Source organism: Sorex araneus, chromosome 4 (genome assembly GCF_027595985.1).
Source record: "Sorex araneus isolate mSorAra2 chromosome 4, mSorAra2.pri, whole genome shotgun sequence".
In the NCBI taxonomy this organism is placed as follows: domain Eukaryota; kingdom Metazoa; phylum Chordata; class Mammalia; order Eulipotyphla; family Soricidae; genus Sorex; species Sorex araneus.
In genome coordinates this window covers 71688472-71703983 of record NC_073305.1, presented here as the reverse complement: position 1 = coordinate 71703983, position 15512 = coordinate 71688472, and the positions used below count along the sequence as shown (strand labels likewise).

The 15512-nt window shown below is 47.8% G+C and overlaps 1 protein-coding gene across 1 annotated transcript in view; it reads right to left on the bottom strand.

Moving 5' to 3' along the window:
- Positions 1-15512, bottom strand: part of USP22 (ubiquitin specific peptidase 22) — a 32283-nt gene that overhangs the window by 5528 nt on the left and 11243 nt on the right. The window contains exons 3-9 of the mRNA XM_004612816.2: positions 11556-11669; positions 9561-9662; positions 8764-8933; positions 6410-6557; positions 5330-5435; positions 3284-3442; positions 276-402 (exon numbers count right to left, since the gene is read on the bottom strand). Coding sequence (XP_004612873.1) covers positions 276-402; positions 3284-3442; positions 5330-5435; positions 6410-6557; positions 8764-8933; positions 9561-9662; positions 11556-11669 — 926 coding nt within the window. The remainder of the gene's footprint in view (positions 1-275; positions 403-3283; positions 3443-5329; positions 5436-6409; positions 6558-8763; positions 8934-9560; positions 9663-11555; positions 11670-15512) is intronic.

Here is a 15512-nt window from a genome sequence, read left to right as displayed (position 1 = left end):
TGCTCCCGGCCAAGCTAAGAGGGTCATTATCTCACCTGACCCTGTAGAGACCTTTGGTTCTTTTTACAGTTAAAGAAAAACAGAAAACTTGGGGGTTGAGGAAAGAGAAAAAACTAAGTAAGAAGAGCAGTGAAATCTCAAGATGCCCCTTCCCTCCCGTTCTTATACCAAAGCACTTCCTGTCTCTGCACAACCCGCTCGCAGCAAGCCATCGCCCTGGCTCACAGCTGCACGGGGCAGTGACCACAGAGGCTGGACATCTCTGGGACACTCACTTTGAGATGGAAGCAGGCCACAATGGGCAGCTTCTTCATGGTGAGCTGCTTGGTGGACTCCTGGTAGCTATGGCAACCACTGCATTTGATCTTGGCGCTGCTTCCCAAGTGCTCCGGTCTGGTGAATCTGTAAGACATCAAAAAAAAATGTCTGAGGGGGAGCATATGGGGGAGGCAGAGAGAGAAAAGAAGAGTTCTTTTTCATTAAAAAAAAAATTGCTTTCAGTATGTTAATTTACCAACAACAGAGAGACTTACAATCTCAAAATGGAAGCTATTTTTTCCATCTTCCCTATCATTTTAAATCATATTTGATATTTTTTTTTTTTGCTTTTTGGGTCACACCTGGCGATGTACAGGGGTTACTCCTGGCTTTACACTCAGGAATCACCCTTGGCGGTGCTCAGGAGACCATATGGGATGCTGGGAATTGAACCTGGGTCGGCTGCGTGCAAGGCAAATGCCCTACCCGCTGTGCTATCACTCCAGCCCCCATATTTGATATTTTTAATATAACCATAATACGCTTTAGTTTATGCCTCTTCCCTCCCTTGCAGGAATGCACGGGCACATCTGGGCTGTAATGGCCTCTGGGAGTCGTGACTGGTTTCGTGCTTGCAGTGAGCATGCGTGGCTGTGACGCTCACTGCGGTCACCTGAGTGGCGGCCACTCTTACTTCCTGTGGGGATCCCCAGTGGCGCTGCTGCTGGGTGGTGCCTGGCTCGCCCAGCCTCAGACCCACACGGCAGGCTGGGCCACTGACTATACGCCACTGGGAAATCATTAGGCCTCCTCAAAACCCCCGACACACGAGGATGTATGTTCATATACACAGTGTACAGAAATGTTCATACAAACTTTACTTGTAACAGTTAAAACCTAGAAACAATGCATGTTTCCTTCAATATGTGAATGATTACACTGTGGTACATGGAACACCATGAAATAATGGTCAATATTAAGAAGTGAAAAATTACTGATACTGTCTATGGAAACCTGGCTGGGTCTCCAGAGAAGTATGAGTAAAAAAAGAAATAAGCAACGCCCAAAGCTATGTTTTGTATGCACCCGCACCCCACTCCCCTTCTCCTTCTCCTTCCTTGTTTTGTTTTTGGGCCATACCTGGCGATGCTCAGGGGTTACTCTTGGTTCTGTACTCTCGAATTACTACTGGTGAAGCCCAGTGGATCATGTGGTGTGCTGGGGATAGAACCTAGGTCCAGCGTATACAAGGCAAGCACCCTACCCACTGTACTATCTTTTCCAGTCCCCTGCTACTTGCAGAATGAAGACCCGCTCATAGCTGAGTCAGGAAGCATAGGTGGAGAAAGAGAAAATGGTATGATGTAAGGGCCCCTCTGAGGGCACATGCTCTGATCCCTCCCTCAGGGAGGTCAGCCTCCTTTGAGGGGGCAGCTCTAAGCTATGATTTTACAACTGGGGAAACCGGGCCAACGGTACATGGGCTCCATTTCCTACTGCACAGGAAACTGCAACTGTCTCAAAAGTAAAAGCTTAGTTTCAAAAATGTGTTTTTAATTAAGGTACCAAGACATTGATACCTTAATTAAAGATATTAAGGTACAAAGATATTCATAGCTGGGCTCCAGGCATACAGTGCTCACACCAATACCACCACCAAGCTGACTTCCCTCCACTAGTGTCCCAGCTTCTATCACTCCCCCAAGCACCTTGACAGGCACATTTTTAAGTTTGGTGGTTGTAGCCTAGATCTCATGCTAACATTGCTGTTTTCTGGTTTTGTTTTTTTTTTAAGCGTTAATTTAGGCCAGAGAAGCAGTACAGGAAGTAAGGCACTTGCCTTACACTTGCTGACCTGGGTTTGATCACCCATATGCTCACTGGAGTGCCGTCAGGAGTGATTCCAGAGTGCAGAGTCATGAGTAACCCCTGAGCATCATTGGGTGTGGTCCCCAGCCCTTCCCCGCAATAAAAGAGTTTAATTAAGGAAGGGAGAAAGCTATATTTCTAATGGTGAAGATATAACAGAAGTTTAAATTAAGCCATAAGGGATAGCAACTAAATAAGAAAACCAATAAAATAGCTCACTTTACTCTAAGTCAAATTTCAAAGTTTACAGCTTAAAAAAATATTCAATCTGTTCAGAAGCAGGTCTGAGGAAATCTTATTTCACCGGGGGCAAGATGCTACTGTGTCTGATCAAAGTGGACCCTTCTGACCACAGGATTCCCAGACAGGTAAGGGGCCCTGGGAGACAAGCACTCCTGGGTCATTTCTTATTTGTCATTTTCCCCCCATGTGCAGTACCACCATGCTGAAGAACATTTTTTTGCCTACAATCCTCATCATCTCAGCCAAACTGCTAATTCCTGCAACAGATGCATAGATCAAACCAAATTCAATATCAAAAATAAATGTAACAGGGTCTAGAGCAATAGAACAGCGGGTAGGGCATTTACCTTGCACGTGGTGGACCCAGGTTTGATTCCCAGCATTCCATATGGTCCCCCAGCACTGCCAGGAGTTAATTCCTGAGTGCAGAGGCAGGAGTAACCCCTAAGAATCTCCGGGTGTGACCCAAAAATCGAAAAAAAAAAAAAAAAGCCCCACCTTCAGATGTGAAAGGAATTTGGCTTCAACACAAATTATAAGAAATTTTGGACGAAAATGTAAGTCAAGTGTTTACCTTCCCTCCTCCCCATGTCTGAGGAGTTTGAGTGGCGGCAAGACTCTACAGAAATCTCCAACAGAAGGTGGTAGCTGCTCCTCAGCTATTTATTTATTTTTTTTTTAATTCTGTTATATAAAATATCTCTTATATTTAATAATCTAACAACTTTTAGTAAGAAAATGTTATGTGTTTCTTATATACCCATTAGAAATTTTGTGAATAGACTTATAGCACACCTTGAATTTAAAGCTATTTAAGCAATGAAGGCACCTGTGCTCTGAGCCACAGGCCGTGGTGAGCCAGGTGTCAGGAGACGTCCTCTTCCCTCAGAAGCCTGGGCACCAAGGGTCTTACCTTCGCAAGCAGTCAGTGAGCGTGGTGGTTCCCGCGATGTGGCTCTCCCCATTAACCACGCTGCCTTCACTCCCTGGGCTCAGGGGCCAGAATGGGGTGGAAGAGCCCGGCAGATCCAGGCTAATGTCCCAGAAGGGATCTATTGTGGTAGAGACGCCACTAGGAAGAGGGGAAAACACAAAGAACAATGTTCTTAACTTTCTAAAATGACTTTATTTTCTGTTTCCGGGCCACAGCCAACGGTGCTCAGGGACCACTTCTAGCGGTGCTTGGGGGACCAAATGGGATGTCAGGAATCAAACCCAGGTCTGTCACATGCCAAGGCAAGCGCCCTACCTACTGTACTATTTCTCCAATCCTTACTAGTTTTAAATTATTTTCTGAAATTTTAGAATTGAGATCCTGTGGTTTACAATACTAATGGTTTATCATGCACATAATTCCAGCACCACACCCATCACCAGCGCAGCACCTTTCTCCCAAGGATCCCAAGGCCCCTCCTTCCCAAACCCCCCTTCGCAACTCTACCATGCACATGCGTCCCTCATCACAGTGCCTGTGGACCGCTGTTGCTCCCTTGCTGAAAAAACCCCAGACAAGTGACAGCCACAGAGAGAGCCAGGTGCCACTGGTGCTGCCCCTGTCCAAATGCCCCTCAGGAAGAGCAGACAGCTCACGCCCTGAGGGGCTGGAGGCCAGCAGCGGCACTGCTGCAGCCCTGGTGCCCACACCACAGGCTCGGGAGTTAGTGAGAGGGAAGCACTCTGGGCGATGCGGGAGGGAAGCAGGATGGAGCCCTTGGAGACAGTGGGAGCTCCAAGCACGCTGCCTGGGAGCTCAGGGAGCGTGCCTTCAGGCTCACCTGCCAAGCCAATTCCTCCTAGGAATTTATTGCAAATGCACAGAAAAAAAAAGCCATGGATTACTATAGCAACCAGCCAGACCCAAGTCCTAGAAAGGCCACCGCTGACAGGCTCCGACAGCACACAGGAGGGGGTGTGTGCACACTGCCTCATGCAAGAGAGCCTGGACTAAGCCCCAGCCCTGAAGCCAGAACAAACGACAGTGCGAGTCTCGGCTCCGTGATGTTCTGAGACAGTCTGTGCTATTGCACAGGGCCACTGCCCCACTCTTTGGGCCGAAGTTACCCTCCTCCAGTTGCTGTCTAAAACAATTTTGCAACCAGGGCTGAAAAAATGTTTATAAATGGACCAGAGACAGCACCAGCAAGCCGGAGGGCATGCAGAGGGCCTGGCTCCATCCAGCATCCACCGCCTCCCTGCTGCCACTAGCTATAGCCCCGGTACCTCCAAGCATTTAGAGTTCGGCAGTAAAAGCCATCAGAATGCCTACAGCAGGGGGTAAACTTGCAACCCTCATCAGTCCAGGCCTCCTCCCGCTGGCTCCGGAGAAGAGCCTCATTTCAGAGGAAGGGAAAAGGAAGCTACAGCATCATTAAAATAAAGGTACTTTGAGGCAGAGCCTGGCAAGCTACCCGTATTCGATATGCCAAAAACAGTAACGACAGGTTTCATTCCCCTGACCCTGAAAGAGCTTCCAATCGTTGGGAAAGACAAGTAAGAAGAGGATGCTAAAAACTCAGGCGTTACTGGGGCTCGCCTGAGTAAATTGATGAACAATGGGATGACAGTGATACAGTGATACTTTGGGGCACATGTACCAAAAACATCAGCCCCTGCGGTCCAGTGTTTTTCCAAAGGAAAGCATCCAGAGCGTGCTGGCTATAGGGGTGAGCACGAGCCCCCAGAAATGGATACCTCCACTCACTCAGGGACCGGCCCTGACACCTTCAGCCTACAGGGTCCTCTCAGTGTCTTTCCTATGGGCACTTTCACGATAGCCCTAGGAGAGTAGGGGACTATGGGGGGCTGCTCACGCCAACCTGTGTGTCTCTTCTGGAGGCTGCAGTTAACACTGCGCAGACACAGTACAAGAATTGAAGACATTCAAAGCTTCGCAGAGCACCTCAGCTTTGGCCTAGGACAGAGCAGGGTCAGCACAAGGTCCAGCACGCCGGGCACTTACTGGCAGACTTGGCAGGTGACATCGGACTGCAGCCCGCCAGTGAAGATCTGGTCTATGATGCAGTTGCAATGGTTGGGGTTGTTGGCCTTCTTCCCGTTGTCATCACCTGGGGAGAACACAGCTGCGGCTCACACCTGCTGCCCGCCACGGGAATGTGGAAAGGACATCACTCGAACACTTGGGGGAGGGGCAGACAACTCAGCTGCCCTCTGTTCCTTTCAATTTTCTTTCTTTCCGTTCCCTAAGACCTCCTTAGCTTCTTTCTTGGCGTTCAAATATATTTAGGGGCCGGAGCAATAGCACAGCAGGTGAGGTGTTCTGCCTTGCCTGAGGCCAGCCTGTGCGCAATCCCAGCCACCCCAAACATATCTACTGTTCCCTGAGCCTGTTAGGAGACATTCCTAAGCACAGAGCCAGGAGTAAGCCCTGAGCACCTACCCACACAGAAAACCAAGACACAGTTATGGCTATATTCATTCCAGTCACTAGAGAGTTGCTAACTTCCCTTTTCATCTGAATACAACTATTATGGTGAGATGGGCCCAAGCTCAGTCTTCTGGCCAGATCTCTAAGACTTTAAAGTGAAAGTGGCACCAAAAGTGAACTGAGTGAGGGCCAACGAGGGACTGGCCAGTGCACAAACTGAGCTGCATAAGACCAGTTATCTTGGGTTATTTCTTGAGGTGCTTTAGGGACCCAACAGGGAGGGTGAAGGGTTGGTGACCAGTCATGCTTGAAGCTGTCAGATATGCCGAGGCTGCCCCAGGCCCAGCGCAGAGGCCACAGAACAGCCAGGCGGGCGGACAAAGCAGCACCAACGCCAGGCACCCGCATCCCTGCTCCGGCCGGAACAAACGCATTACCACACTGCCTGGGGGTAACAGCCCCACATGGGATCTTCCATGTTAAAAAGTCATTGCAGGGCTCTCCAAGGGCAGCACTCAGGGCCACGAAGAACTAGAAAGACCCCGCCTGAGGGTCTGAGCTCAGCACGGTGCCTTTTGGAGTCGAGGGAGAAAAGCAACACACACAAGACATGGCTGTGCCCGGCCCCCCACGAGGACGGGGCTCGGGGCCCACCTTTGCAGTGCCGGTGCAGCACGTCCAGGGCTGCAATGAGGAACTCGTGAGCGTCCTGCTGCTCGTACCCTGCCAGGTGCCGGGCGTGTGTCCACACGAGGTGCAGCAGCTTGTAGGGGATGTGGGGGGAGCGGTGCCCCGAGTAAAACTGCCAGAAGAGGCAAAGGAAACACCATCAGCAATAAACGCTCCCCTCTGGACATCACACACACTGTACATACACATGCATGCAGCACACTCAACACACATGCACTCACACATGCGCACACTACAGACACACTCACACACAGGCACACACTTGACACGCACATGCATTCAAGCACACTCCACAGACACCATACACACACACCTGCCTGAATGTACGGTGACTCTGACTAGAATGTCTCTCACACACACACACCGAATGTACGGTGAGTCTGACCAGAATCTCATACACACTCACACACACACACACACACACACACACAACCACCACAACCACCACCACCACCACCACCACCACCACCACCCCCCCAATGTACGGTGAGTCTGACTAGAATGACTCCACCTTCCATCCAGGGGGCAGCCGATTTTCACCCTGACCCCCGGCCTTGCAGAGCTGCTCTCACTTCCTTCCATTACCTACCCTCAGCCTCACAGTACCTGGGAAACCATGTATCCATGTATGTGAGAGTGGCCCCTCTCTTCCCCCTATGCTGGTGTATCTGCTCACCTAGGAGCCAGGGCTGTTGCATGGATGGAGGAAGTGAGTTGGCTAGACCACAGAACCAGCAAGTTTCTCTGAAATGAGCCAGATTGGAAATAATGCAGGTTTTGTGGCCCCTGTCACAGCTGTACCAAAGGATCCTTTCCAGAAACAGCCTCTGCAGGATCTGCTGTCTCCTACAGGTGCATGAGTAAAATCTAATTCATCTCAGCAACCTAGGAAGAGGCACAAGCCCAGGATTTTTAGCTGAGACAGCCACATGCTCTGGCATTCATTCAATCATTCATTTCAGAGAGCCTCTTCTAAGTTCACCAAGTTCACCAAGCTGAACTCAGTACTCAGCTGAGTACCACATACCAGGTCTGAGCTTTGCCAGAAGCACTGGTGGACAGACGTGGACAGGCCCTACTCAACTGCAGCCTAACACCTTAGCTGACACTGAGGGCAGAGAGTCACAAATACAGTTTGGGGATCACTTGACTGACCTGGCACTCAGTATTACATAGAACCCAATCTCCGACTAGAGCAATAGTACAGGGGGTAGGGCATTTGCCTTGCAGGCAGCTAACCCCAGACTCAATCCTCAGCATCCCATATAATCCCCTGTACCCCACCAGGAATAACTCCTGAGTGAAAAGCCAGGAGCAAGCCCAGAGTATGGGGTGTGGCCCGAGAGCCAGGGACCGGGGGAGTACCATCTCCTTTAGGGGGCAGTGGGGCTGTAGAGATATTACAATGAATAAAGAGGTTACCTTTATTACGGTGGACCTGGTATGGTTCCGCGAGCCCTGTCAGGAGTGAGCCTGAGCATAAAGCCAGGGGTGAGCCCTGAGCACAACCAGGTACTGCCCAAACCCCAAAATAAGGAGAGGGCCATGCAATTTCAGATCCACAACCCTCCAAATCATGATGCGGAGAAGCAAGGTGACCCAGCCATAGTACATGCAGAAATGAATCCCATCCGCCCCCGTGCCCTTTTCAAAGTGCGCATTCTTGTCCTCTAAAAATGATGCCAGAAGTCTCCCTGTGTCTTTTGTTTGGGGGCTATATCTGGCAGTGCTCAGGGGCTCCATGTGTGGTGCCAGGACGAGACTCAGGCCTCCCGCACTGCCTGGGTTCCAGCTTGAGTGGCAGTCTCTGATCTAGCGATGGCCTCTGGGAAGAAGCGGAGGAAAGGTGTCTTCCATAAAACATACTGGCACTGAAGAAATAATCACACAGCTCAAAGAACGCGGGCCACTCCCCACTATATTCTGCCAACTGGGCATTTGGCTCAATTTCTCTGATGCGATATGAACTTATCTGGGTCTATCAGTATGGAAGCCACAGGGCACAACAGTGGTCTTTCAGGGAATCCCTGACACCCACTGCTGGTGTTGGGGGTGTGGGATGTACGTCACAGCAGGGGTCAAATTTGGGACCTAGCAAGCCATGTGCCCTGACAGATCTGTCCTATTCCATGTGCCTTTTTTACCCCCTTTCTGTAATTCTACATTTTGAAACTTCTTCTTAAAAAATGGGGAAAAAAAACTTATTCACATAAGGTTTCAGAAATGTGCCTCCCTCCATCAGAGTCCATAAAGCAGAGGGCAAGGAGGGAGGAGGGTTTGTTATGAGGAGGTTCTGGTATGGAGGCTGCCTGCCCTACCTCCTGGAACAGCGAGGACATCTCACAGACCAGGCAGGAGCTGGGGCTCTGCATCTCGCACCGGTGCCGGTCGGACAGGAAGAAGTCCCGAAGCAGAGGTGTGTGGGTGAGAGCCTGCACGATGCAGTTCATGAAGCACGTGTTCCCCAGGTTGATCAGCCCGCGCAGGCCTGGGCACGAAGCAGACAGGAGTTCTTAGCCGGAACGACCACAACACTGACCACGCACATTTCTGAGCCCCAATAGCATGGCAGCAACCCACTGATGTGTGCACTTCCCTTCATTCATTTGTCCAAGAAGCAAGAAATGTGTGAGAAGAAATAGGATCATCATGCCACTTTTGTATGAACCTCACATCATCTCTGCCATGTGAGTACTGAGGAACATACAACCTCACATACTTTCAGGCATGTTTTAATGAACCAACCCAAGGTACTCTGTGATGTTCAGTTACACTTGCTCACACAATGTTGCCTCTTAAACAAAAGTCTTTTAAGAATGTTTCTAAATAGATTTCTTCTCTCTCAAACTCACACTCTTACTTCTCTCCCTGAAAGTGACCACACAGCAACAGTGTGGTCAGAGTAAACTTGAGTTTCTACACAGGCAGAATCTGAGGCCTCTGGGAGAGCCACCACCACCCGCACGCAGCCCAGGAACAAGGGCTCTGACAGTGGCCAGGAGAGAACTCCACTTAGAATCCCACTGAGATATCTACTTTTCGAGCCTGAGAAGCTTAAGGGGAGGGATAGAGATCCCCCTACAATCCCCGCCCCCCCCCCCACCGCCCCACCTACCAATGGTGCAGTTAGAAGTGATCTTCCGCCTCTTCGGGTTGTGTTTCAGCAGTTCAAGTTCCCGTTTGGTCGGTTCCCAGGTTGAAAACTTCTCTCCAACACCTAAGCAGGTAAAAACCAGCAACAGGAGTGATGAGCTACAGTTTTATCAAGTGTGGTTAGAAGTTAGTGTGCTGGTGACACACATTTTGTCAGGCTGCATTTCAGTGAGAGATCTGTCACACCAGGTCTTCCTGCAGGTCACCCGACACTGTGGTGGGCTTGTACAGGACGTGACAGGGACTTTCTCGCATAGACTGTGCAGAGCATACACTGGAGTTTCCTGACAGAGAGAAAGCAACCCTGCTCACTGAAAGAGAGAAAGAGATCAGTCTCAGCTCTAGTGAAGTCTTAGGTGAGAGACTTTCCTGTGAAGAGAAAACAAAATCTGAGAAGTACCTTGGGGCCTAGGATAGCATAGCAATGAGCAGGCACACCCTGACCTCGTGCGATTCCCAGCACCATGAGGTCCTTTGAGCATCGCCTGGTGCAGCCCTGGAGCTCCCAGCAGTGTCAACGCGGCCCAGGTATCCTGACAGCACACCATCACCTCAGCATCATGACTTCCTCAGGCTCCTTCCCTGAGCCGTCAGCCTGGCTGAGAATTGCCAACGAGGTTCCAGCGCCTCCTAAATACCACCTGGGAGGCCCCCCACACTTTCCCAATTATTCTGAGAATCTTAACCCCAACCCCATCCAAAAAAAAGGATCCATAAAAAAAAAAAATTGTTAATGTGTATTTCTAAAATACATCGTGTAGAACACTTATACCCATATTGTATTTGGGGCCACATGTGGCAGTGCTCAGGGCTTACTTCTGGCTCTGCTTGAGGACTGTATGTGGTGCTGGGATCAAACCAGCTGTCAGTAGCACCCAAGGGAAGTGCCTTCACCTCTGGAGGATTCTATAGGCCCCCCACAGAAGATTTATAAAGAAAGATAACTGACAGTGTCTGTGAGAATAAGCATCCCATTTTATCCCAACACACACTTTATTCACCCAGAAATACTTGGTTCCATGTTACCTAAAATTATCTGCATAACTCAAATAACAGTGAAAGAATAATCCATTGCATCAGAGAACAATAAAGTGACTTTAGAAAAAATTTATTTTAAGGGCTGGAGTGATAGCAGAGCGGGTAGGACATTTGACTTGCAAGTAGCCGACCCAGGTTTGATTCCCAACATCCCATATGTTCCCCTGAGCACCGCCAGGAGTAATTCCTGACTGCAAAGTCAGGAAGTGACCCCTATGCATTGCAGGGTGTGAACCAAAAAAAAAAAAAAAAACCGCAAAAAAAATTTTATTTTATTCCAGAACACATATTATCTTAGCAATGTGATTTATATGTTTACAGAACAATACTACACTTAAATTTACTATATGAGCTTTTTCTGCTTTTCTCCTTCTTCCCAGATGTTTATGTTTTAAGTTTTTTTATTGTCTAAATAATGTATAAATGTTAATCCAAACTTGGCTAACCTCACAAAAGGTACCAGAAATATCCATTCTAGTATGACTGAGGTGAGGTGGCTTTCTGGAACAGAAGGGGGAGCTCAGAGCAACCATCTTCAGGGACTTGTGAACATGGAATCACTTGTCCACTAGATGGGGGTGTGGCCCTGCTCAACTGCATCTGAATGCTGTCCTTATGGGTGTTAAAGGGCTGCTCTTTCTTAAGCACTGGGGCAGCTGCCCAGGCTCCACTTCAGCTACAGGAGGAAGGGGGAGGTTTGGCCAGGGCTGGGGGAGGAGGGGCAGAAGGGGGCACACCAGTTGGTGAAGGCTGGTCATCATTACACCAAGTGAGAACCCATTCTGCAGAAAACCAGTCTCTCAACACCTATACTGTCGTCCTCTACACCCACTCTTCTCTCAGACAGTTCGGCATCTTTCAGACAGAAGGAAAACGCAGCTGAGAAAAAAATGAGACATATAAACCCAGAAAAACACACCTTGCAATTTCCAAGCTTTCCGCTGTTCCTCTTTGGCAATTATTTCTATGTCTTTGTCATATATGTAGTCCTGACACAAAAAGCAGTAGATTCCTCCATACATAAGCTCTATGGCTGAAAACAGAAAGGAGAATAAATTAAAAACTGCAATATGATACATAAGAACACAGATGATACATAATATGGTACGTAAGGACACAGTTTCTAAGACATATCAGAGCACCATTTCTTAGGACACATATGATACACAATGTGATACATAAGGACACAGTTTCTGAGACAAATGAGAGCACCATTTTCTACTCTTCAACCAGAGAATCCTATTGTCACAGGGCATTTCCTCCAAGTCAGCAAGGTTACCCTGAACAGCGTTTGCCTGGAAGCTCCTCCCACGAACTGACCACTCTGAGAGCTGTCACCCACTGCTCTATCAGGGACTTAAGAGTCAAGAATCGGGACCCTCCTCTTCTTTGGAAGGGTGGTACGGAGAGTCAAAATTCACTGATTCTCTCTTTTTTTTTTTTTGCTTTTTGGGTCTCACCCAGCGATGCTCAGGGGTTACTCCTGGCTTTGCACTCAGGAATTACTCCTGGCAGTGCTTGGGGGATCATATGGGATGCCGGGGATCGAACCCGGGTCGGCCACGTGCAAGGCAAACACCCTACCCGATGTGCTATCGCTCTGGCCCTCACTGATTCTCATACTTATAAGGTTTCTTGGTCTCCTCAAATTTAGTAACTGTGCTCTACTGACGTAAAATTCTCATCACAGAACAGGAGTGCAACAGCTGCTGGCCTCCCTTACTGTCAGGACAGCAGTAAAATATGCTGGGCAGCGACACTGACGTCCTGCCACAGTGTCCACCATCCAGCGCTGAGTGGGGCTTGAGCACTTTCTCCAGTGCATGGAGGAGAGAAAACATACTTGAGTAAGGAACATCGGTCTGCCTCATACTAGGTTCTAGACACTTGAAAGTCACTCTACTTCTGAGCCTGAGGTTCCTGTCCAGTAACAATGGCGGGAGTCAAACTGAATTAGCAGGTTTGCGTGACAGTTACGTCAAGATATAGAACCATTAGAGCACACTGTCACTGTCACTGTCATCAGAGCACATTTCCTAATAAACTGTAATTCTTGATAAATCAATTTTTATTGTATTTCATGATCAAGTTGCCATGACACAACTTGCTAATACTGTAGTTTATCTTTAGAGTACCCCAAAGCAGATTCTGTTGAAACACAAAACAGCAATTTAAGTCACCCATGCCAGTTCGCCCTTCTCCCAAACCTAACAAAATCCCAAAGAACTCTCTGAGAGCCTCATCAAGGCCTCCGCCCTCCAGCATTCCGTATTTCTTTGTGGGACTGTTCTGGACATTGGGATACTAAAGAGACACTGGGTCAGAGAGAAGCTTACACAGAGGATGATGGAAATTTCAGAAAAGCAGAGGCAGTTCAATGACAAATGTGCCAAACATAGAGCTGACAGAAAAACTCTTATTTTGAGGAAGGCATACAGTTATTTTAATGCAATGAGGAAAACCTGGTCTTTTCAACAAGTGGTGCTGGGGCCACAGATATCCAAATGAAAGAAATGAAGATCAATGCTTATCACCAATCATGCACAAAAATTAACAGGAAAATGAACCAAAATGAATCATGGGGGATGGTATACGCTGGCCTAGCAGGTAGCTGACCTGGGTTTGGTCCCCAGCATCCCTTATGGTCCCCTGAGCATCACCAGGAGTAATTTCTGAGGGCAAAGTCAGAAGAGTAACCCCTGAGTAACCCCTGAGCATCACTGGGTGGGTGACCCAAAGACAAACAAAGCAAAAGTATGAGGTAGTACAGGGGTTAAGGTCCTTGCCTTGCATGCGGTCAACTTTGGTTCCATTCCTGGTACCATATTATGGTCCCCCAAGCACTGTCAGGAGTGACCGCTGAACACAAAGCTAGGGGAAAACCATGAGCACAGTCGGGTGTCCCTCAGCTCCCCTCCAAAAAGAGAGTTTATAGTATAAAACTCTTCAGAAAAGATGGCGGAGTTGGTTTTCACAACCTTTCAATTAGGAATGGATTCATATTTGATGCCAAAGACTAAGAGAGAGATTTTTTCAAAGAAGATACACAAAAGAGACTTCACTGGGTCTCTTGGAAAGCCCATGAACATTGCCTGGGAACATTCCAATAAGCCCATTCTAGCCTGATTCTTCTCTTGGTCTCTGCTTGTTCTTTCCATAGCCTGTTCCCAGACCTTTCAAAAACAAGCATACACAGAAACGTATATATGAATATTTGTAAAGCATTAGTCTTAACTGAAAAATGTGAAAACTCCCAAATGTTCACTAACAAATGAACTAACAAAACGTAGTCTACCCTCACAATGGAACATTGTTCAACTATACTAAGGAACAAATTACTACCTACAAATACTATGACAGGATGAACCTTGACAAAAAGCAGATTAGTGACTGACAGGATCTGGGGGAAGAAAGACTGAGTGACTCAGTTACTGGAGATGAAAATCTTGAGGTAATGAAAAAATTTGAGAGACTAAGATTAAATACTGGAAATAAATGATACTGCATTGAATGCTTTAAAATAGTAAGCAGGGGCTGGAGTGATAGCACAGCGGGTAGGGAGTTTGCCTTGCACGTGGCTGACCTGGGTTCAAATCCCAGCATCCCATATGGTCCCCTGAGCACCGCCAGGGGTGATTTCTGAGTGCATGAGCCAGGAGTGACCCCTGTGCATCGCTGGGTGTGACCCAAAAAGAAAAAAAAAATAGTAAGCAGTAGGGGCTGGAGCGATAGCACAGTGGGTAGGGCGTTTGCCTTGCACAAGGCCGACCCGGGTTCTATTCCTACCATCCCATATGGTCCTCTAAGCAACGCCTGGGGTGATTCCTGAGTGCAGAGCCAGGAGTAACCCCTGTGCATTGCCAGGTGTGACGAAAAAGCAAAACAAAAAACCAAAAATGTAAGTAGTATATTCTATGAATTTCATTTCAATATAAAACCCCAAGGCCTACCATTTAATGCAGTTATACTGAAAAATTATTTCATAATTATGATAACTGTTTTGAGAACAAAGTTTTGATTGCACCAGACTAAAATGTTGAGAGAGAAAAAAAAAAGTTGTCCATATAAAGGATATTAATTAAAGCTGAGACAGGCTCTTGTACTGCAAGGGTCCCCATATTGGTGAAAGTTTTAAGTACATTGAAGTCTGGTTGGGTTTTCATGCAATGGCTTACTCAGGAATTCTCAAGGAGTCTAATGATACAGATATCACTCAGGCAGGTATTTTCCCTTTTTGTTACTGAATGACCTGGAGAATGGAGAGGAAAGATCAATAGCCCAGATAACCTGCACATTTGGGGCAACTACTATCATCTTCCTACGAGGCATGAAACTAAGCAAAGACATCACTTTTAAGTCTCATACTGGCAAAAATCTAAGTTTTCCTTAGATTCAGTACCTAGAAAAAGCTCCAACTTTATTGTACAAGCCCCACACATTTTTCTTTGTGTTAGAAAACACATAATTAAACTATTTTATTTAATACTCACGCCTCACACATTTTTCTGGGACTCCAACATTCAGTCAAGCACACCTACTGGGAATGAGGAACTATATAGCAAACTCTTCCGGCTACACCAAATTAGAGTAAGTTCTATATGGCTGCTTCATTTAATTACCCTTGAACATACCACAAAACACTCTTCATACGATGCTAACCAAAATCACAAGTCCATGAAGCTGCTCTGGGGTGGTGGGGGAAGCATCAGTGAGGTACTCAGGGAAGGGGTGAATGTGGTCTCAGCAAGTGAGGGAAGGAAAGCAAAGCCCTCTGTGCAAGGGTATCTGCTTTCCTCTTCTCTCCCTGTTACGCCCCACCTGGACAAGTCTGATTTTGCTGCCATGCTCAGCACTTACTCCTGGTGCTGCTGGGGGA